Source organism: Pyxicephalus adspersus, chromosome 11 (assembly GCF_032062135.1).
Source record: "Pyxicephalus adspersus chromosome 11, UCB_Pads_2.0, whole genome shotgun sequence".
Classification (NCBI taxonomy): Eukaryota; Metazoa; Chordata; class Amphibia; order Anura; family Pyxicephalidae; genus Pyxicephalus; species Pyxicephalus adspersus.
The window spans coordinates 25,022,141-25,044,945 of NC_092868.1; the positions used below are offsets into that span (position 1 = coordinate 25,022,141).

A 22,805-nucleotide genomic window follows, 5' to 3' on the forward strand; every position below is an offset into this window, starting at 1 on the left:
CTCCTTCTGGCATTTGAGCTTGAGGCCTAATGGAGCAGACAGGGACCACATAAGGACGTGACCCACACAGCTAAGGAACATACTTGTTTCTTTCTAGGTGAATTTCTTATCCGATTTACAGACATAAGATTGGACAGGCTGGAAAAATTCAGCCAAACCACCGACACAGCACGTAGAATCACACTATTGCTTAATGATTATACTGCAGGACTCTGCCTGCATTTCTTTTTTTGCCAGATTTTCTATTGGATGCCCTGTACACAAAGCCATTTATATTCCTCAATACCCACACATAGATATAAGCCAACCTTGTGTGCACCATACATTTTGCAAACCAAAATATGACCTTGTACAACAATAGCATGATGTACGGTACATAGCCTATGCAGAGAGCAGAGATGTGGAAGGGAGAAGACTTTTTAGCTTTTTCAAGCTGCGTTGTAAGCATTGTCACCCAAGGAAAAGAAAATGTTTCAGGAAGAAATGTATTTTTATTTTAATTAAGCTTAATTAAAATATTTTGGGTTTCACTTACTTTAAAAGCTAGAATACTTGGAGACCTAACTGGTAAAATCAAGCCTAACTTTATATTTTTGGTACGTCCTTTTCTAGAACCTGCAAGGGGATAAGCGATCAACTGACATGGATTTTTCTAGTTGACCATTATTGTACCCCCATACCCTTCCAAGACATGTCAACACTTAGATGTTCCTTATTCAACCTTCTTTATAACCCGAAATAAACATTTTTTGGAGTTTTGCACACTTTTTGATAATTGTAAGAAAGAGCCTCACTAGCTGAATTGTGTTGCATGCATGGCCACTATCTAGGTGTTCCCAGACGCTTGCTATGTAAGGCACCATTGACCTTGATCTTTTGAAATGCATTGTTATCTATGTTGATGTTTTGACATTTTGGCTACATACATACGTGCAATAATTATCGTTGGAAGCGAACGATTAATGACCGATTGTCCGATAATCGTTAACCAAAAAAGTGCACAACAACTGGCCAACGACGCCGATGAACGAGGAATGTCGCTGGATACGAACGACCGTCTTGGCAGGTCTGATTGGGCGACGATTTTTTGCTATCTATTGTGTGTACAGTGATTGTGACAGTGATTGTGTCGTTCAGTGATCGTGGATGGTTCAAACACAATAAAGTGTGTACATTATTGGTGGATTATATTTGAAAGATCGTATCGTTACAGCATGTTCAGGATCGTGCACTATACGATTGTTCAAAATAATCGTGAATAATCGTTGATCAGTCATTATTCGTTCGCTTTCTAATGACAAATATTGCACATGTGTACGTAGCCTAAAGCTACGTACACACTTCCAATTATTATCGTTGGAGAACGAACGACGAACGATCCTGCACGATATCTACGAACGATCGTATAGCACCGATCCAGCACATAGAGATAATGACACGATCGTTCGTAGATATTGTACACACAATAGATACGATCGTTTGAGCGATAGAGGAACTATGTGCACGACAGGAAAGTGAACGAACGTTCGTTCATTACGCATGCTCAGACCATGGACGATCAACGAACGATCGTACACACGAACGATGTTCAACGATCGTCGTCCAATCCGATCCGCCGGTCCGGTCGTTCGTTTCCAACGACTTTCCTCGTTCGTCGGCGTCGTTGGTTACTTTTTTTACGAACGATTTTTGCCCAATCGATCGTTCGTCGTTCGTTCGTTCGTCGTTCGTTTTGAACGATAAAAATTGGAAGTGTGTACGCACCTTAATGCTTTCTGAATCCCTGACGTAAAACAAGTGTAGAGATAACAAACTTTCAACTTTTTTCTGATACTTCTGTATTATAGGAGTGTTCTGTGATTAAGAGGTACTGAAGCCAGAGCAGGGTCAGGTAACAAGTACTTTCTGACCAGCAGTACTTCTTGACAGCTGATTAGGTATCCCGCCACATCTAAAGAACCTGAGTACCCCTATTCTTGTCCACTGTGTCATTAAGTAATTTAGCAATCACTCAGTTTGATCATTTCAATCAATGGAAAGTATTTCAAGAAAAACAAAAACAAACCTATTTTGACTTTACTAAATAAATAATAATCTCACATCTACCTGACCATAGTAAAGCAATGAAGAAAAATACTTTTATTATTTATTATGCGCTTGATGTGTCACAACTGAAGAACTTTTGACCTTTAGCAAACTTTTTGTTACAAGAATGAACTGCAACATGTCCCTTTTGCCCACTGAGAATCATTTCTTTATATTCATCATCATCATCTTCCAGATTATCTACTGTTTATCTGATTGAAAACTCAAGCATGCGTAAATAGCATTATGTCATCGAGAAAGCTGGCACCGCATGGAGGGGTGTGGCATCTCTTGTGGGTAATACGGGCACAAGAATGGTAATCTGTGGTTTTGCAGCTGTTGTGAACTACAAGCTCCAATGTTCTCTGTCAGTCTCTCTCCCATGACACACAGATGCTATAGAGCCACAAGGAGAAATATATAAATATACACTAAATAAACATAAAAGTCTAATATGAAACAAGTAGCATGGCTGCCCGAGTGACTAGAGCTCTGGCCTTGCAGCATTCAGTCTGAATCCTGTCCAGGACACTGTAAGGAGTGTTGTATGTTCTCCTGGTGTTTGCAGGTTTCCTCTCACACCCTAAAAACATGCAGTTAGGTTAATTGGCTTCCCCTCAAAATTGGCCTTAGACGGTGTTAATAACATAAGACAATGGTAGGGACATGAGATTGTGAGCCCATTTGAGGGACAGTTAGTGATATGACTTTGTAATGCACTGCGTAATATGTTGGTGCTAATACAAGGTAATAATAATGGTGAACTAAAATTTACCTGGAGATCCTAAAATATTTGTCATAATTTTTTAATTTTATTTTCCTACCTATATATTCCTTATACATTTGTACTTCTAATGTCTTAAGTGGCATTTAACGTCTTACAAATGCTGGTAACCAAAACATTTTTTTTCACACTCAGCAAACGTTGCTTTACACCAGCAAATAATTACTCTGACCTATTAGCCTACATCATGAATACTTGGACTAATTCTACATCGTTTCCTTTTGTGCTTGTTATGGGACACAACCTTATAAACAACAACCATTGTGAAAACAGGTGCAGTACAAGATACCTTTAAAGAGAAGATAACATATTTATAGTAAGTGTGTATTGTATTTGGAGTAGATGTCATGTATAATCTTAATCTTAAATTAATAACTTCACAATAAAAACAGCTACAAAGGTCAGTGATTTTTGTTTTTTAAGCTTTTTTTTTACAGCTCGATAAGAATAGGTAACTATTTTAATGCACATAGTCTGGGCACAGGTACACTTAAAGAGTAGTAATGGTTACTTCTGCCATCACAAACATGTTTTCCCACGCAATGAGGTCAGTACAACATTCTCCCCTCACTGTTGGCAAAGATACATATCAGCAAAGCCTTTTTTTTCCCTAGAAGTAGCCTAGGTGCTGAGTGAGGTGCAGGAGATGATAAGTTTCTTACATCATATGCTTACACAGATTTAAAAAAACATTTAACATATTTACAATGAAAACATAACAGTATTGATTGGATTTTTATTTTAAAAGCAAACCCAAATCTTTCTACTCCAGCCTGTGCTAGTAGTCCCTTGATGCAGGCCTCCAGCCTATTTACTGGGATCACTTCTGGATACTAAAGCCATGGTGTGTAAATGAGTGTTACAGCCTTCAGTGATCAGGAAGAGCTCTCTCACTGTGCATTACTGCAAATCTCCAGCCTGTGGATCTATAACCTGTCTTTCGCATGGTATTAGTCTTAATTAGTTTGTGTGTCAAAGCTGCTCTTCTTCTTCACTCTGAAATAATTAATCCTGAAAATTGAAATTGTGGAAATGCAGGCATTCGTCTCCCACATAAATTTCTGTTTCTGGACACTTCTGTTTTAATGTTTCATTGTAGTCATTTTAACATTTTATTTTTAACATGTAATTAATTTTTGTCTATTCCACTTTTTTTTTAACTTTAGGTCATTCATTCCAGGCAGGCAGACACTTTGGGCCTTCAAAACTGAAGAAGATACACTTTCATTGGTGAACCTGGGTGATCCAGCAAACCTGAAATGGATCTGATCCTGGATTGAAAACCTTTTTGCTAACAAATGGCAAATGATTTTAAAGAAATCCATTCCAGGTTTGATGGTGTAATGCAGATGTTGGAGAGCTGAGTCACCCACTAATTTATTTTGCTAAATTTACCACTAGTAGAATTATCCTCTTCACATCAAACCTTCCGAATTTTCTTTCTACCTTTCCCATCACAAGCAAAGCAATAAACTACCAATACATACCTAAAATAATAGTTTTGTTTAGACTTTAAAGGAATCGCAACATCTAGGGGTAATGTAGACCTCATCAGACCTATGACCAGACACAATCACTAAATTTATGTATATTCTTTATTGTGTTTATGTAATTTCAAAAGTAGTTTTCATCACACTTAAATCCACAGCTCTCATAAAATAACACCTGCCAATCTGCTATGAAGGTCCTTTAAGACACCTGCTATATTAGGTGAACAAATGTTAATAGGTGAACAGGTAAAAAAAATGTGAACACAATATTTTCTTTTTGCATTTATTTTTTGGCCAACTAACAGTCGTTGTCTACATGGACATTTTTTAAAAACGCATGTAAAGGTTCCTTTTGCGTTTATATGCGTTTTTATGCACTTTTATTAGCGTTTTAAAGCTTGCCTTTAAAATGCTGGAAAATGCCCATGCTACGTTTTAACTAATTTGCATATTAAGTGCTCGGAAACGCAGGAAACTGCGGGAAAACGTCCTATTGAAATCAACACAAGCGTTTACCCGCGTTCATGGACTTTTTCCAGCGTTTTTATTTTTTTTAAACATTGCAAGCAACGTTTAAGATACATGTCATATACGTACCTCAAGGAAACGTCCTGGTGTAGAATAACCCATAGTAATGCATAGGGATTTCAAACAAGGGCTTTATAAGCCTCAGGTTAAACGCTGGGGAAACAGTCCGTGTAGACTAAGCCTAAAGCTACAAAAGCATTTTAGATATTTGTTGTTAAAATAAAAAACAATTGATTCTTGATGAACAACCTTTCACAAGACCATACATATGTCAATGATGGGATTATGTGCAGGGCCCAGCAGATCACTGTACTGACTGTAGACTGTAGCAATCATTTAAAGATCACACACCTCCCAATCCCACATGTATAGTTGTTTGCGTTTTTATTGTCTAATGACATCTACACACATGACAAAGGATGACAGATGATCTCCAGAACAAATCCTTTAAGATGGATCACTTGTTGAACCCGGGCACCATGGTGGATCTTCATCTTTCAAATGCTTATTTAATAAAGTCTTTTTTTAAATGAGGATTATCTAGTGTGTCTAAGTTCCTTTTGTATTATGTGCACTAGTGATTGGACTGCATTTGCATTTAACTAAACCTGTTGTGGGGCACTTAAAGGGTAATTAATCTTCATTGTGAATTAAAGTGCGGTATACACTAATGCATTTAACTTCTGCAAAGTGCACCTGAAAGGAACATGGGTGTGTTAAAAGAGAGTTAAAATGGTAATGGGTTCTGCTTCTGCATCACAATAGAGACAGTCTTAAACTGGTAGATGACTCCCTCCTCCAAATCATGGCACTTCTACATGGGCAGAAAGAGACAGCTGAGAACATGAAACATGGAGAAAGCCTTGACTCTCTTTCTCTGCCCTCTAGAGGGCCACCAGAGACCAAATTCTTACCTTTACATAAGAATCAGCATTGCCCTCCTTTGAGGGCTATGAGCATAAATATTATGCCTGTTAGGTCAAACAATAGCCAGCATGTTGATCACTCATTTGTCTACATACATTCATCCAGTATACTGTGGACAATCTTTGCTAAAAATTCAACCATGAACAGCATTTGCTTGTTTCTTTGTGCCTCGGGTAAATGGAGTAGATAAGACCACATTTTGACCCATAAAAAAGAAGTCTGTAAATCTCCTGGAAGGGTAATTTAACCCAAAAGTAAAATTTTACCCCTAGGTACAGAATTCCAGGTTGAGTAAGCCCTTGTGTTTTAAAAAGTATTGAATGCTTCAAATGTAAGAGCTACCTTTGATAATTCCTGACTCTCCCTGTTTTGGGTGTTCCTGAATACCTTTGCATGTTTGAGCATCACTGGTTGCAGTCTATACAATATAAAATGAATAAAAAAATCCAATAAGCAGAGGGGAACCAATATGAGAAAAATTGCAGATATATTGGTAAGAGAGTCCCTGAGCAATAGGAATAACAATCAGGTGGTTTAAAGGGACACTGTCATGGGAGAGTAAAGGTGCGTACACACTTCCAATTTTTATCGTTCAAAATGAATGACGAACGAACGACGAACGATCGACGAACGATCGATTGGGCAAAAATCGTTCGTAAAAAAAGTAACCAACGACGCCGTCGAACGAGGAAAGTCGTTGGAAACGAACGACCGGACCGGCGGATCGGACGACGATCGTTGACCATCGTTCGTGTGTACGATCGTTCGTTGATCGTCCATGGTCTGAGCATGCGTAATGAACGAACGTTCGTTCACTTCCTGTCGTGCACATAGTTCCTCTATCGCTCAAACGATCGTATCTATTGTGTGTACAATATCTACGAACGATCGTGTCGTTATCTGTATGTGCAGGATCGGTGCTATACGATCGTTCGTAGATATCGTGCAGGATCGTTCGTCGTTCGTTTTCCAACGATAATAATTGGAAGTGTGTACGTAGCTTTAGAGGCTGCAATTACTGAACTCAACTTAGATTTCAATGATGTCCGAGTTTCTGACTCAGAACAAGTAAAGAAATAAGGAGTTATAACACTCTCCTGACATTTCATCACCACATGTTTTTTGAGGGCTATGAATGAAACATACTGAGGTCAGACTCAGCCAGACATCTAAGCATACTTCTTTCATGACAGAGTTACTTTTATCATCCAGAAACCACCAATATACAGAAATATTAGTTTTCGCTGTACTGGCCTCTTAAACCTACTTTATCAATATAAGTGGTCGTCTTCTCTGCACCTATAATCTCGTTTAGAATGCAGCAAGATCATACATGACCAATCTATGTAAGGGTTGCCACCTTCTCAACTGGAAAACACGGCAATTGCTTATTGGTCAACAAGCTTTTAAAATGTTTTTAAATCTTCTACAGCCTTCATATTACAAGCTTAGGCCAATTTGGAGGTATTACTTTTGTATATCAGGCTATTTATTGGAACTATATGGGATCCTTTTTGCTACACAACTAAATGAATCTGAGTTGAAAATGTGTGAATCTTGAGCAGAAACACTAATAAATATACTTAAATGTTTAACAGCAGTCATACAGGTTGATTGTTCTAGAAGGAACAAGGGAGTAAAATGTGAGGAAGTCTAACATACAATTGTCTGCTAGCTTTTTATAAACTGTTCATACTGATAGTAAAGTGCATGGAAAAGTATGTCAGAAAGTCTCCTCCCCGGTTGACTTAAAGGTTGAGTTCAAATCCGAACAAGAGATAAAATGATTATAATCTAAATCCTGTAATAACTGAATTAGATATGAGTGTCCAGGGTGAACATTTAGCATTTGTCTTTGAAGTCATGCAAGTATTATTACATAAAAATAAATCATTTGAGGGGGAACATTTAAATAATTCTGAAATCCTAAATCTGAGAATAGGACAATCAATTAATGACAAAATGATTCTTAAAGAATTGCAGCAGCACACCAAATCATAAGTCACATTAAGGTTTGTGGGCACTGATACATATCCGATGTACTAAAAATGTTCAAAATTTGTGCTGCAAACCAACATTTACCATTTTATTTTATTTTCTTACAAAATAATCCAAATATTTAAACCCCCTTTTCAACCCTTACAAAACTATGCATTCCTATTCTGTGTCTTTTGTTTGGCAGATCAGCTGATGCAATAGGCCTGATTTATTAAAACTCCCCATGGCTGGAGAAGATACACTTTCATCATTGAAGCTGGGTGATCCAGCAAACCTGGAATGGAAGTTATTTGCTATTTGCTAGCAAACATTTTGAATCCTGGACCAGATCCATTCCAGGTTTGCTGGATCACTCAGCTTCACTAATGAAACTGTATCCTCTCCAGCCTTGGGGAGCTTTAATAAATCAGGTCCAAAATGAGAGAATGTAAACATGCATTATGGGTTTAAGATGGAAGAATAGGGAAAATCATCAACAGCAACACAAATCTGGCAGAAACAAATTAATGAGGGCAGGATTGGAGCCCCAGTCAGGTTTTTATAGATGTCGATGATGATGTTAAGTATTTGCTTTCACTTTCTGTCTGAAATTGTTGTCATCATGATAGCAAAACTCTCTAACAGAGATTATATTTCTCTGTCACTATATCCAAAACAAAAAAAGAGTTCTGGCTGTAAAACACTTAAAATGTCTTTTTTTGTCAGTCAGATTTGAACTGGAACTGTAAAATTCCCTGGAAAAAAGCAACTTTCCAGTCTCCTGGGTCCCAGGCTCATCTTGCTCTTCTGTAGGCCCTGGACCATTGAGGATTCTTCTAGTCTGAATAATTCAGAAATGCTTAGTACTGGGTACAGCAATGAGAAGATGATTAGCTGGGTAAGCAGCTCTGTGTCTCCAGTCTGCATGGAGTAAGCACAAAAAAGTGGAACTGTCATTACCTCTGTACTAAATAACATCTGTCTATTTTTACATTGACACCTTTTTGGTCAATTATCTTATCTTACCCAGAGTAACATTGATCTTTTTTTACAGAGAACACAGATGATCCGTAGGTTACTGAAAGGGGTAAACAAAAACTGAAATAAAAGAATTGGACTGCAATCAATGGATTGCTCATAAACTATAAAAACTTTAGGAATCTTTTGTAGATTCAATCCTGCAGAGGTGGATAAAAGCAATAGAAATCGGGCTGGCTGTCAATCAGTACTTTAAAATATTCAAAAAATAATTTCATTAAATATAGGATTATTATGGTATATTATGTGGCAAGCGTCAGTATGGCCACTTTGATGGGTACAAAATGTTACCCAAATTCTTCATATACAATAATGAAGGCCCTTGAACTGTTGCCAATAAATTGATTTTTTTCCATTGGTATTGGTATAGATGAGGCTTCAGGAAGGTCTGGTAACAGTTTTATTAATTAGTATGATTGATCTGTAAAACAGAGTGGGCAGTAATATGTTAGTGAAACTGGATCTTTTTTTGCAGGGGGGGAAGTGTGATGGCAGATCAGGAAAGATACGAACACCTGTTCTATAGGCCTGCCAAAAAACATTGCAAATCCTCCTGCTACCAGATCTACTAGCAACCGTGCAGTGTTGGGTCAGGATGACAAGTCTCCAGCCAGCAGACACTGGGATCCTGGCCCTGCACCCTTGCTACACACCTGCTCTATTATCCAACCTCACATATCAGTCAGTGCTAGAAACTGTCCTATCTATTGCCACCAGTTAGTTATATGGACCTGTTTACATTTGTATGTGAATACACCTAACATCCATTACTACAGTATGCACCATTTATTCTAAATATCACCTGCTCCAGCATTCTGTGCTACTGAAAATAGGGTTAGAATCTGGAAAATAAAGTTTGGATTCTCAACCACTATGGTGCTTTAGTCAGCTTATTTTGCAGCCCATGGTAAGGTGTGACATGAATGCAAGTCCACATATATGCACTAGAGTAGTGCATATGTCTGAATAGGCACAAATGTTAGATTAAACATTACATTACTGCACAGTGCATGGTCTCACCTTGTTCATGTGGGCTACCCGAGGACCCCATTATGTCAAAAACATTGCAGTTAGATTATTTGGCTCCCCCAGAACCAAGTGTAGCGCGATTGGCCAGGAACAATATTGATAGGAATAATTGTTAACATATAAATAATTGCTAATATATAGTAAATAAAATTTAAACTAATATATTTTTTTTAATTCACTGCACTGTGGGTGGCAATAGACAACAATTGTGTAGCACTTATACATAAATACAAATATAACATTACAAAATATTTATGAGGCTTGTGACATCACAGCCTTTTATATGCACATCTAATCTAAAGAAGCATTAAAAGGCTACATACTTACTAAACCTTCCTTCACTTCCTGTCCAAGTGATTGCAGAAAAGGCTATTGTTATAATGTAAGCTAACCCGTTAAATCATACAATCATCATACAATCATACAGTTGAAAACACAAATAAAAAGTTAACATGTCTGCCTGAGAAATACAAATTATTTAGATAAACGGTAGGAGCCTCCAAAGCCTCTACTATAATATAAACAAGAAAAAAAGCCTACAAAAGTATAACAAGAATTATTAACATTTCACAAATGTAGAATTTTCACAGCAGAGAAATCGTCACATAGTCACAGAGAAATAGTCACAGGAGTTCCTGCTTGAGTTCCTATTTTGAATAATAAATACAAACTGTTCACCTGTTACAATACGGAAGTGTAAAAATAAACACTGAGAGTGAAAATAAACATTAGCAATCAACAAAACAACTAGAGCTAGAACAATAGAAAAGGTAAAAAGCATGTCAACCAATTATGTGCTAACCTTTTTTTTCTAACCTGTACTAGCATAAAGGATATGGGTAGATATAGTGACTTTCATGACTTAAACATGTATTTATAGTTTCTAACTATATATGTACATGGGGCAGAATTTTTTTACAAGTTACATATGAAGGCTTCTCTTGCTTTTGAACAATCTCCCTTAAGCTGCGTACACACTTCCAATTTTTATCGTTGGAAATGCACGACGAACGACCGATTGGCCAAAAATCGTTCGTTAAAAAAGTAACCAACGACGCCGACGAACGAGGATAGTCGTTGGAAATGAACGACCGGACCGGCGGATCGGATTGGACGACGATCCTTGACCATCTATCGTGTGTACGGTCGTTCAGTGATCGTGCATGGTCTGAGCATGTGCGATTAACGAACGTTCGATCGATACAGGCTGTATCGTGTTTATGAGTGTGTGTGTGTGTATATATATATATATATATATATATATATATTTATATATACACACTCAAATACACAATAGAGTGTGTATGTATATTTATATATATATATCGTGCAGGATCGTTCGTCGTTCATTTACCAACGATAATTATTGGAAGTGTGTACGTAGCTTTAGATTTATTAAACATATTGTAGTATAGAAACCAAAACGGTAAATTATTGTCGGCAAAGACTAATTATTGTGATAGTTCCAAGTGAAAATCTAGTGAGTGTACAACAGTCCCCTGATGCTGTTTAGCAATTTGCCTTTGCCGATCAATAAATGAATGAGTGGGAATTACAGTTCTCCTTGTTCTAAAGGAGAGGACACAGTGGGACGCCTTCCTTCTCATCCTACCCTCCTTATAGAACCGGACAGTGCTGTCTGTACGGTGCTCATTCAATCTACTGTTGCTGGAAACAATCATTTCCAACTACTGAAATTCGCACAGTGCATCTTAAAGCGCACCACTTCACAATCTTACCATACAATCCCCCTTAACCTGGTTGAACAATTATTATTGAATTGATTGTCCACCTGGCAAAACCACCATACAACCATCAACCAGCCACCTACACCAAAAGGTAATGTAAGTCAGTGGGTAAGGGTTCTAAAATAAATAGCTCATCAGAATGTTCTCTGCTTTTACGATCACAGCACAGCTTTTACAAAAACTTCCATTGGCTGGTAAATATTAGGAAGCATTGCCATTTGATTTATTTTAGCCTGTTGGAGTTGGGGACTAGCAGACCAGAGAAGCGCTCAATCGGGCAGAGAACGAGTATGCTGAAGGTGTGTGGCCAGCTGTACTGTATCTCCAGACTATTCTTCCTGAAAACAATGCACTCTTATGTGGATGAGACATCATCCTAACAGTAGCTGGGCAGGGTGGGACAATCCTCAAATCAATACAGTACACATGGGACAATAATAGAACTATGGTACGACAAGCATGTGAAATGTCGAGTGACATAATAGAAAAAAGTTAAAAATAAATCCTACCACAAACCTGAGCTAGAAAGTCTCAGAAGATAGGAGGGGACAAGAACAGTAAACATACCAAAGGAAAAGTCAAAACTTGCATCCAAGTAGTCCATATCTCTAGACCAATTGTTTTAGCATTTAGTATCTATAATTAGTGCTCATAAGTTTTTTCAAAACTAAAAATTGTGGTAACCAAAATCTTACCATACAATGACTGCCAAGAAGGCAATTGTTATAGAAGAGCACCCAAGCCTCACATAACACCCATCCCTCCCCATTTAAATAAACAGATTTTAAGTAATATACCAATAATGAAAACATAACTCTGCTAGCTCTTCTACAACCACAAGCTTTCCTTTCCATTATCTCTACAGCACATAACCACATACAGCCAAAAATATGGTTTCCTCGCCTTTGTAACCAGCTTTGTCAGCCCTACTCAGGAACCTGACATTGTCAGAAAGACAAGGTCACATTATACACAGTGCTTGTTATAAGCGTCACTAGGTGTACTTTACACACACACAGAGCTGTTTGAGTTTGGACCATACTACAAAGCCATGTTTTACACATACAAGTACAAAAACAGCCATGTAAAAGATGATGGTAACTCTGAAAGGTTTCTCTGTGTACTGTGGGTCATAAATAAATGCATGTTTATTTAAAATACACATTTTTAAATTCTTATGCATCTTGATGTTGCTGATCCCCTACAACTTTTTTGTAGCCTACACTCTATACAAGTCCCAGGGCATGGCTTCTGATGCTTGTTTAATATGTGTGCTAAAGCAGCTGATTGTAGCCTATATGACTATGCAGGAGGGTAACTGGGGGACAGCAGAAACATGTTGTCTTCTTTTAGGTATTTAAACAAGAGCCATCATGGCAGAATACACAAGTAATATATTTAATAATAATAATTCATTTGCAGATTATTACATTTTGGAAAACACCTGGCAAAATGGGTTGAACAATGTTGTCCATCAGACTGAGAACATCTCATGTCAGAAAACAAAAAAGTACCGTGGGTAAAATCTCTAAACTGAATATGAAAGTTGCAACAAAAAAATGTTTTTTGCAGTTTCTTTAATGGACTTTTTATTTGTTATTTTTGAGCTGAAGTTTCTCTTTAAAAGGTTATAAAACCCTATACAGATGGTAATTTGGTCAGGTGCTTGGTAAATATTGATACATTCTTGTTTGAGACCTGCCTGGTTCTCACACTCCAAGCTCTAGGCAACTAGGCAGCATTTCTATCCTCATCTCCTTCTGCCCATCCCTAATAAAAGCTGGGTGAATCTAAAGGCAGGACCAATAATATGCAAGATAACAGAGAATGCCCTGTGTATCAATGGCTTCAACTTGTCATCCACCAGCTGTAACCCATGATGGACAAAATGACAGGCAAACATCAAGCCTGCATGGAGCCCAAAGGGGCCAGACACCCCAATCCAGCAAGTCTCAATCCAGAATTCATGCTATAGTGGGCTATGATTTATTATCAATGTCCCTCTAGGGTGGGAGTTGGGGGACTCCAAAGCAGCCTAACCTACCAGTAGAGTTTTAGGTGATTTATGTCTTAAGAGAGTCTACAGTCTATTTGGGAGACTTTAGAAAAAAATAACTAAATCAACAAGACCATCATGCCTGCCCTCTTGTATTTAACTGCAATTTCAGAATAGTATTTAATGTACAGAGCTGCGTAATGTGTTGGCGCTATATAAATCCTGTTTACTACTAATATTATTAATAATAATTACTACTAATAATATTAGAGTGTGTGTTGACATTCCCTAAAAATGCACTGCAACACATGCTAAAAACATAGAACACATGTTAACACACAGACACATTTTAATGCATTTTTATTGATTTTAATGAAAATTGCCTTAAGGGGGAAACCACATAGGTGTAAATAGACCCAAGGGAAAGCAGTAAACTGATCTTTCTCACATGAATAGTCAAAATAAAAATAAAAACAATAACATAAATTCATTTACCCTACTGCAGTTTCCAAGAATGATTTTTGACATATGTAATAGTATTAATAGTATTAATAGTAGTAATAGTACAAAAATCTGATACATTTTTAACTGAACCATTGTGTCTTTTTAGTTGCAGCTCAGCCTATATCTACGTAGTCACCATAAAAGATTTCACCTAAATTACCTCCAGACTTATCAGCAGTACACTTGGCTACTAATTTCTTGCTGTGGGTTAAAAACAAAGCATTTTGTGAACTTTATTATGTAGGTTCTACCCAGGTGTAAATTCATAAACTATTGATTCTCTTCCACCATCCTAATCTCTAAAACATGAGGTCCAATTTTTCTGCAGTCTTTTGGTCAATCTTTTGTGATGGTTTCCAGTGACAGATGAACAAATGATTGCTATACACACAGCGCCATTCTGTCCTATGGAGAAGGGAGGGGGAAGGACAAGCGACACCCTGCCATGCTCTCCTCCATAGAAATCCACAGCATTAGTTCCCATTCGTTCATCAACCCGACAAGGCAGACTGATTAACGACATCGGGGGGGGGGGGGGGGTAGGGGGGTCCACACTACACGTTTTTGCCCAAAACGAGCACATCATTCATTTCAGGCGTCTATGATCTGGAGTGTGTATGTAGCTTAAGGCAACAACTAGGGGGGATAATTAGAATCTGTAGGGCCTATCAAACAGGAAGCGTGCAAACGACATAGAACATGGCTCCGAATTTCTAAAAAAACAGATATTAGAAAGCAGTGAAAAAAAACTAGGCAATGCTGCAACCCCAAAATTGCATCCACCATTTCAGCAGCTACGACACTTACTGATGCCTATTACCACCATATTACCGAATGTGTTCGTGTCTGGTTCAATACACACAATTAGGCCACTCAACTGCAGGGCGCTTGGCAAAACATATTTCATATTCCATATGTCAGGCAGTATATGAAAGTGGACAAACAATTATTGTACAAGGGCAACCCAAATAAAAACCCTACAGGAGTAAAAGTCTGACAATGGCATCTGACTAGCAATGGGAAATGTTAAAATGTACCTTAAAATACAGAAAAGTAACTGGAATTTCATCCTCTTCACTTCTGTGACATGGCATCAAATAAAATATTGAAAAATGGTTTCATTCAGATTCAGAATAAAGGGATGGATCAGACTCCTGCTGAATGGCGTCATCAAGACCAAAGTAACAGGACCAGATAACACTAGGTATGCAATTTTCACTCAATGCTTCTTCTTAATCAGTAAAATCGAATATAAACATTCAAAGTACCATCCACGTCAACCAGTATAATAATTATTTTTACCACTATACCTAACCGAAATATTGATTGATGATTTTGAAGTCATTTTGATTTTTATATGATGGCTAAACAATCAACAAAAAATGCCTTGTCCAATGATTTTTTAATCAACATTCTGCCCACAAACCAATTGTAAACTCAAGCATTTAAAAAAATGGCAATTTTTACCTAATGGGAGATTTAAAAATATTGCATAGTGTAGTATTAGCTTAAGCCATGTCAAAGCCACTCTGCTAGAGGTTCCAAATGGAGATTTTGCTGTCATAACCAGATTCACCATATTGTCTATCTACCTGGCTAACACAAGAAATGCCTGTATGTTTTATTACTTGCAATGCATCTTAAATTGAAAAGTAAAAATGAAATAACTGTGTAATTCACAGATCTCATGTAAAGTCACAGCTTGCTAGGTTTCCTGAACAACAGTGGTATCTTCTGTAGTACAGGTACATTCAATTTATTACATAATAATGACTCATAACATTGTCTTATGTGTCAGCTGCAGAATTTGGTGGGTTTTAGGCAAAATTCTCTGCCTTCTTAACATCTTAGGTCATAGCTACTATGGATGATTTCTATGATGATTTCTAATTGCAATGGATGGGAGAGTTCTTGATTATTAAGAAATTGTTGTAGAAGTAAAAAATATAATTGAACTATAATGAATTATTATGTAAGTGCATAATCTCATAAATCTTACCTAGGGAAGATTGTGATGGTTTTATAAAATAAGATTTTGCAGATTAGGAAGGTTAAAAAAATACTAAACAGTTATTAGTAGATAAGGTAGGCCCTAATTTTATGTAGATGATGGCACATTTTGCTTGTCTGGCAGATCACATTTAATGTATATATATATATGTCAGTTGTCAGACATGCAGATATGATCCAACTACCCTCAATGCTGCTTACCTTTATAGCATAAACTTGAAAGGTTGGCTCTTTACCAGGTTGGCTCTTTAGACCTAGAATGTCTGGTAATATACACAGAGTGTGCAGGAGGTGGGCAATGCTGCCAGGCTGTTTCTTGATGCTTACTGTACTGAGGGAAACTTTAATTTTGTTGCTCCTATGCAATAGACCTAGCTCATGCTACAAGAGCAGGTGCTCCTATTTACTACTAAAATTATATATGGAGAGGTTACATATCTCTTTGTGTATGCCCAGACTAAATTCCTGCAGTCTATTTTGTACATACAGATATTAAAGGAAAACTGTAACTCTAAACACCTTTTGTATATCTCCATATTTTATTACCTTTAAATACCATGTGAGTACAAAAGTTAACATAGTGCCAGAATTGCAGTATGCTCGTTCCTTCCTCTTTGACATGACAACACAGCTTTGAATTCCTAAGCAGATAAGGTCAGGCCTGTCTAATTCATTTCTGATGGATTACAAACACAGATCCCTAGTACACTTTTTTGTATATAGGAAGTTATTAGATCTCAAGATTTTTTACAAAAAACAAGGACGGACACATATTTAGTAGACCAAGAAGGGAGAAAATAGGAGAAGCTTATTATTTATTCACTATCTACAAAAAATATTCAAGCCACTGGATCATGATGACAGCACAAGAAACCAGTGTTTTTAAACTGAAAAGTCAGTAATGGACTCATCAATATTGTACCGAATGAACACCAAGTACTTTCCCAATGTCCACCAATTGTGCACCAGACACCAGGCTTATAGCAACTTATTCAGCCAAAGTGCTCAGTGCACACCACTGCTTAACAAAGCATTTTCACCACACAGGCCTATTCACCACCACGGTTCCCTCAACAAACCTCCCAACGGGAAGGTGTCTGTACATCAACAGAAGGCAGCCCAATCAGTATATATTCCATATGTACCTAAGTGCACAGAACCACTGCCACACCTCCACCCTTATACTGTGTCATTATCTGCACCCTTGAATATAATTTTTGAACAATATAAAACTGTATCTAGATGCCGATGGAATGCATTTCCCACACGCAAAACTAATCTTTGTTTTTGCAAAGCCCCAAACAAAACCTTTATATCAAATATTGAGTCACTGTGGCACTGTGTCACCAAGAGTGCCAGGGAAAGAAGGATGCTAATATAACTACACCAGAAGATTTGCATACAACCAGATAAAAATATTTGGAATACCACTTGATAGGGATTAGGTTGAGGCATACAATACAAAGCAATACACAGGTATACAGGGGTCCTTGTACAGACAGAAACAACAAAGTGCTGACAGGCAGGTGCGAGGGTTCATGTCATAAAAAAAATTACAGTCTCTTTTGTCATTAAAAAAGCCTTTTTACTTTTTAAATCTTTGACTAAATGTTCACCTTTTTACATAATTTTTAAATGCAGGAAGTGCAGTGACTCAACTGAGTTGGTATCAGCCCTTTGCAGTTCCTGTACAGCAGGGCTTGGCAAGTGAGTATAGGAAGCAGAACAAGAAGCCAATCAGTTCATGTGCTAAAAAAAGCATGGCAAAAGATAGAACCTCAATTATGGAAACAACATCCTGCCCTGTGACCAATATTAGTGAGGCCAGGAAGGCGCATTTTATAATGTAGCAATTTACATTTTAAATAGGCCGTCCATGTATAACAATGCAGGTTTTAGTGTACCTGCATCACAATTTAGTGGATGCCATCTAAAATGCAACACACCAGGTATTGAACTGCAATTGCAGGCATTGGAACGAGAATACACTTGAATCTGGCCTGAAGAGCTAACAATGCAGTACATGCAGTAGATGCTGGGCCAAAAATTTAACTATGGAGCTGCAGCCTTGAGAGATTTCAAAAAAGCTGTTAGATATATATTTAAATTCTAAAAGAAAACTAAATGAAGATATGTAGGAATCATCAGGTCACTGGACTTTAAGAAGTTGATCAAAAATCAATCCTATTTTATAGTAAGCTACAATGTATGCAATTCTTCGGTTTTCATGTAAAATTAAAGCTTGGTCCCACCCACTCCAACCTCCTAAGCCTCCCTATTGCTCATTAATGTGACGGATAACCATTTTGGCCAATAGAAAGGCTCAGAAGGTGGAAAGAGGTGAGAAAATGCTTAACTTTTTCAGTAAATATATGAGATTTGCATATATTTATTGCTGTTGTACCCTTTTGATCTACTGATCTTTTATACAAGCGTCTGTCAATGATGGGAACCAGGTTTTGGTCTTAATTATTTAAGATGTGAGAGGTTTATTAATACCATGCTACATAATTGCTTTATTATAAGATCTATTTACAAAGCAATGATGCCGACATTCACTGAAACATTCCCTGGTGGAGAATCAATTATTGACATTAACACACATGGACCTGGAAGATTCTCCACCAGGGAATATTTTAGTGAACACAGCTTTAAAAAATGACCCCTATGTTAATTATTATTATAATATTACTTTCAAGACACAAGAAAATATTCTTTTTTTTTTAAATGTTTATTTCAAACTAAAATTGCAAAAAGCCAGTCATGCTTAGTCTGCCAATAAACAAGCATAATAACCATCAAAATGTGTAACAATAACAGCGGGGCAAAAAAGAATAAGAAAACAGGCATACGCAGACAGCCAATAATAGAGGTGTGACAATACTGAAATATTAGACATCCTCTAAATTTGCAAACCGGAAAAAAAATCTATTTTCCCCAACGCCAGTACTTATGTTGTCATTTCCTATTCCACATGTGAGCATTGCACTAAATATCTGTGCAGGGCAATCAGAACATTCAGTGCTTGGACACTTTACTGTTTCACATGCAGATTAGGCCTAAAAAATCAGGGTACAGCTAGCTAATGAAGAAGGGGATTTGTAAAACTCATCTCTGATGCATCATATTTTATATTTTAGAAATATTTTTATTTAAAATACATAGCAGCGGTCTGCCTTCCAAGCATCCATTGTCACAATCTCAGGATACTAATTGCCTCCACTGCAATTCTCCCCTCCTGCCTTCCATCTTTCCTCTCCCTCCTGCAGATCAGCATTATAGCTAGCTTCCCTGTTATAACCCAAATCCGCAGTCTGCTAGGAAAGCAGGGGGCATGTGAGCTTTTCCTGCAATTAATACTTAGTTATAAGGGGAGGGAGCATGGCCACTTAGACCCCACCCCCCTCACACCTGGCCTTTGCACTGAATATGCAAAAATAAACAAACCTTGCATTCACAAAATACATGGCTGCCCCACATCACTGTCAGACCCCTCAAGGAGATTTAACAACCCCCCCCCCCTTTTTTTTTCTCCTGCCTTGCAGCTAATCAATTAGGACACCACTAGCATTTCTACAAAAATGCAAAACTACCAACATACAATGAGGCTAATTAGGATCACACAGCTCCTACAAGCTGCAGCAGTGTCTGAGACCACTTTATTATATTTATTTCCATAATTGCACCCCCCATTTTTTGTGTTTCCACAGTCCCATCCCCCCTCATCTCTTCCCCAGCAGCAGAAAGAATGAGGCAAAATGGAAGGAAATCCCTTTGCTTGCAACGTGCTCCCTGCTGCAGACTGCAGGCCTGTTACAGACAGGGCTGGCTTCATTCTTTTTTTCCCTCCCTCCCTCTTGGTCTCTTTTGCAACCATCAAGGAATTTGATGCGGGAGGGCGCCTCTTGTTTGCACTTGGAATGTCTGGGTGCAATCATTGTGCACCCTAAATAAATAAGGAAAAATAGAAAATGTGACATGAGAGCAGCAAATCCAGCCACAGCTTTGCCTGTATCGTCTCATCTAGTTCCCCTCTTTGGCAGACCCAGGGCCAAAATCTGTGCAGTTTGCAATCCACACATGCAATATGAAAGCAGCACAAAGCTGACCCGATGTGACCACAAGAATAACTCATCAAACACCCACCAAGCATGCAATATATTTTGTAATAATTAACCCACCCAGACGCCCCTTTCTATGTTATTATTTATTATTTTTTTCCTCCTACCTTGCTTTGGCCGTCCTTTCGTAACTCCATCCTGTACCAGCCCCCAAAGGATCTCCAAATCCAGCCGTTGGATAATTCCTATCCATTAATTTCTTTGTTGGATTTTATTATTATCAATTTTTGCTCTTTTTTTTTCTTTTCTCGCCCTCCTGCTTGATAATTGCCTCAGCTTCCTTTCTCTGTTCTCCCTCTGTGATCAACCAGAAAATAAAAAAACAAGAAATCAAATAATCAGTTTGTTTCGGGGTGCCTCCCGTGCAGACCCCGCAGGAGAACAGGCGAGCCCCCTAGAAGGCTCAGTGAGCAGCCCCTGTGTCTCTGGATGGCAGATGTATTTTGTTTTTTTTCTCATGGTGCAGCCATTTTTGCAGTCTCTCTATGTGTCTATTTCAGCTTCCCAGCATACATTTCAGTGAACTGTACAAAGGGGGAGGGGAGGAAGGCAGAAGAGAGAGAGAAAGGCAGACAGAGAGGGTAAGCCTCCCCTCCTGCCACCACACAGAGCCAGGGGGAAGGAGGAGGAGGAGGAAGGGGGCTGAGACAGGCTAAAATTACACTACATCTCAGCCACCACATTCACCCTCACTGGGAGAATAGACATTGCAAACTATGCACACACAGAGGTGCCATCTCTGCTTACACTAGCTACACATCAACATAAACGTGATCATCAGACAATCAGTCCTGTAAACACAGGAATTATGCAAGCTTGCTCCTTTCATTGAAGCCAAGGCATAGATATGTAGCTAAGATACAGGCTGGTTACATTCGTCAAATTCAAACCACAGATTTGTTGCAAAAAGATGCAATAGCTACTTTTGATGAATGCAAACCACAGCTATGCAGCAAAAAGAATAGAAGATGATACATTTAATAAATGCAAGACACATATATGTAGTAAAAAGATGCAAGAATATTAATGTATTGAATACAAACCATGGATATGTAGCAAGGAAGATGCAAGATGATCAATTTAATTAATACAAGCCACACATATGTAGTAAAAAGATGCAAGATGATACATTTAATGAATGTAAGACACATATATGTAGCAAAGGTATGCAAGATGATCAATTTAATAAAAATAACCCATAGATATGTAGTAAAAAGATGCAAGATGATCAATTTAAGAAATACAAACCATAGACATATAGCAAAAAAGATCCAACTTGCTCCTTTTAATAAATACAAGCCATATATAAGTAGCAAAGGGATGCAAAATGATCAATTTAATAAATACAAGCCATATATATGCAGCAAAGAAGATGCAACTTGCTCCTTTTATTAAATGCAAGCCACAGATATGTAGCATATTCTTGTAGGCTTAGACCAGGAATAAAATACATGCTACAGATATGTAACAAAGATACATGTTGGTTACCTTCATCAAATTCAAACCACAGATTTGTTAAGATGCAATAGTTACTTTTGGTAAATGCAAACCACAGCTATGCAACAAAAAGAATACAACATGATCCATTTAATAAATACAAGCCACACATATTTAGTAAAAAAAATAATGCAAGATGATCAATTTAATAAATACAAGCCATAGATGTGTAGCAAAATCGATGGAATTGTCTCTTTTTAATAACTTCTAGCTGTGGATATGTGGCAAAAAGTTCATTTTAATAAATGCAAGTTGCAGATATGTACCAACAACATGCAGGCCTAGTCCAGTAATACAATGCATGCTATATGTAGCTAATAGATGCTGGATATCATATGCCATAGGGAGTATGTCAGTATTATATGTTATAGAAAAATGAATAAAGTTGCCTTTTGGGTCATTTAGCCTATCTATGTTGCCTTTTGGGTCATTTAGCCTATCTATGTTGCCTTTTGTGTCATTTAGCCTGCTATCATCAGTGTAAAGCAAATGTATTATGCATTAATTAGTAATGGGGTGCAAATGCGAAACAAATGCAATGTAAAGTAGATCTAAACCCAGTCACTAAAATTTAATCTTTAACATGTTAATGTAAATTTAAAAGGCATTTTTTTTTCTACAGCTTTTACTGAAAATAATACCTGGTGGTCCCATTATCACAATCATGAAAGAACAGGGGGAACTGGAAGACTCCTTCCCTGTCATCCAAACACACTCTTATTTAAAGTGGAACTAAAGCCCCGCTTTGGACACCCACAATCAGGCAGATATTTATTGCAGAAAGGGCAGGCGATGTCCCTTTTGCAAAAACTGTTCTCAATAACCTGCCTGATTCGCGCCTTGTTGTCAAATTTTGCTGGGCATGCGCAGCTCAGTTGTCAGCGAAACCTGGTATTCATGGCTTCTCTTTTATCCAATCAAAATGGTCTTCAGGAAGAAAAGAAAGAAGATGGCGGTGCGCTGCGAGAGAAAGGGGACTGGTGAGTATTTCGGGTTTAGTTCCACTTTATTTACCCACTTATATGTGCTTCTAATGAAGACTTAACAAAGATGTGAATGTGACATTTAGCA

General features: G+C 37.7%; 1 protein-coding gene across 1 annotated transcript in view; it reads right to left on the minus strand.

Moving 5' to 3' along the window:
- The window catches only part of PRR12 (proline rich 12), a 78,217-nt gene extending 57,406 nt beyond the window's left edge, over nucleotides 1–20,811 (minus strand). Inside the window, exon 1 of the mRNA XM_072427309.1 lies at nucleotides 20,345–20,811. Within this exon, the coding sequence (XP_072283410.1) occupies nucleotides 20,345–20,430 (86 nt within the window). The 5' untranslated portion in view covers nucleotides 20,431–20,811. The remainder of the gene's footprint in view (nucleotides 1–20,344) is intronic.
- Between the last annotated feature and the right edge of the window lie 1,994 nt (nucleotides 20,812–22,805).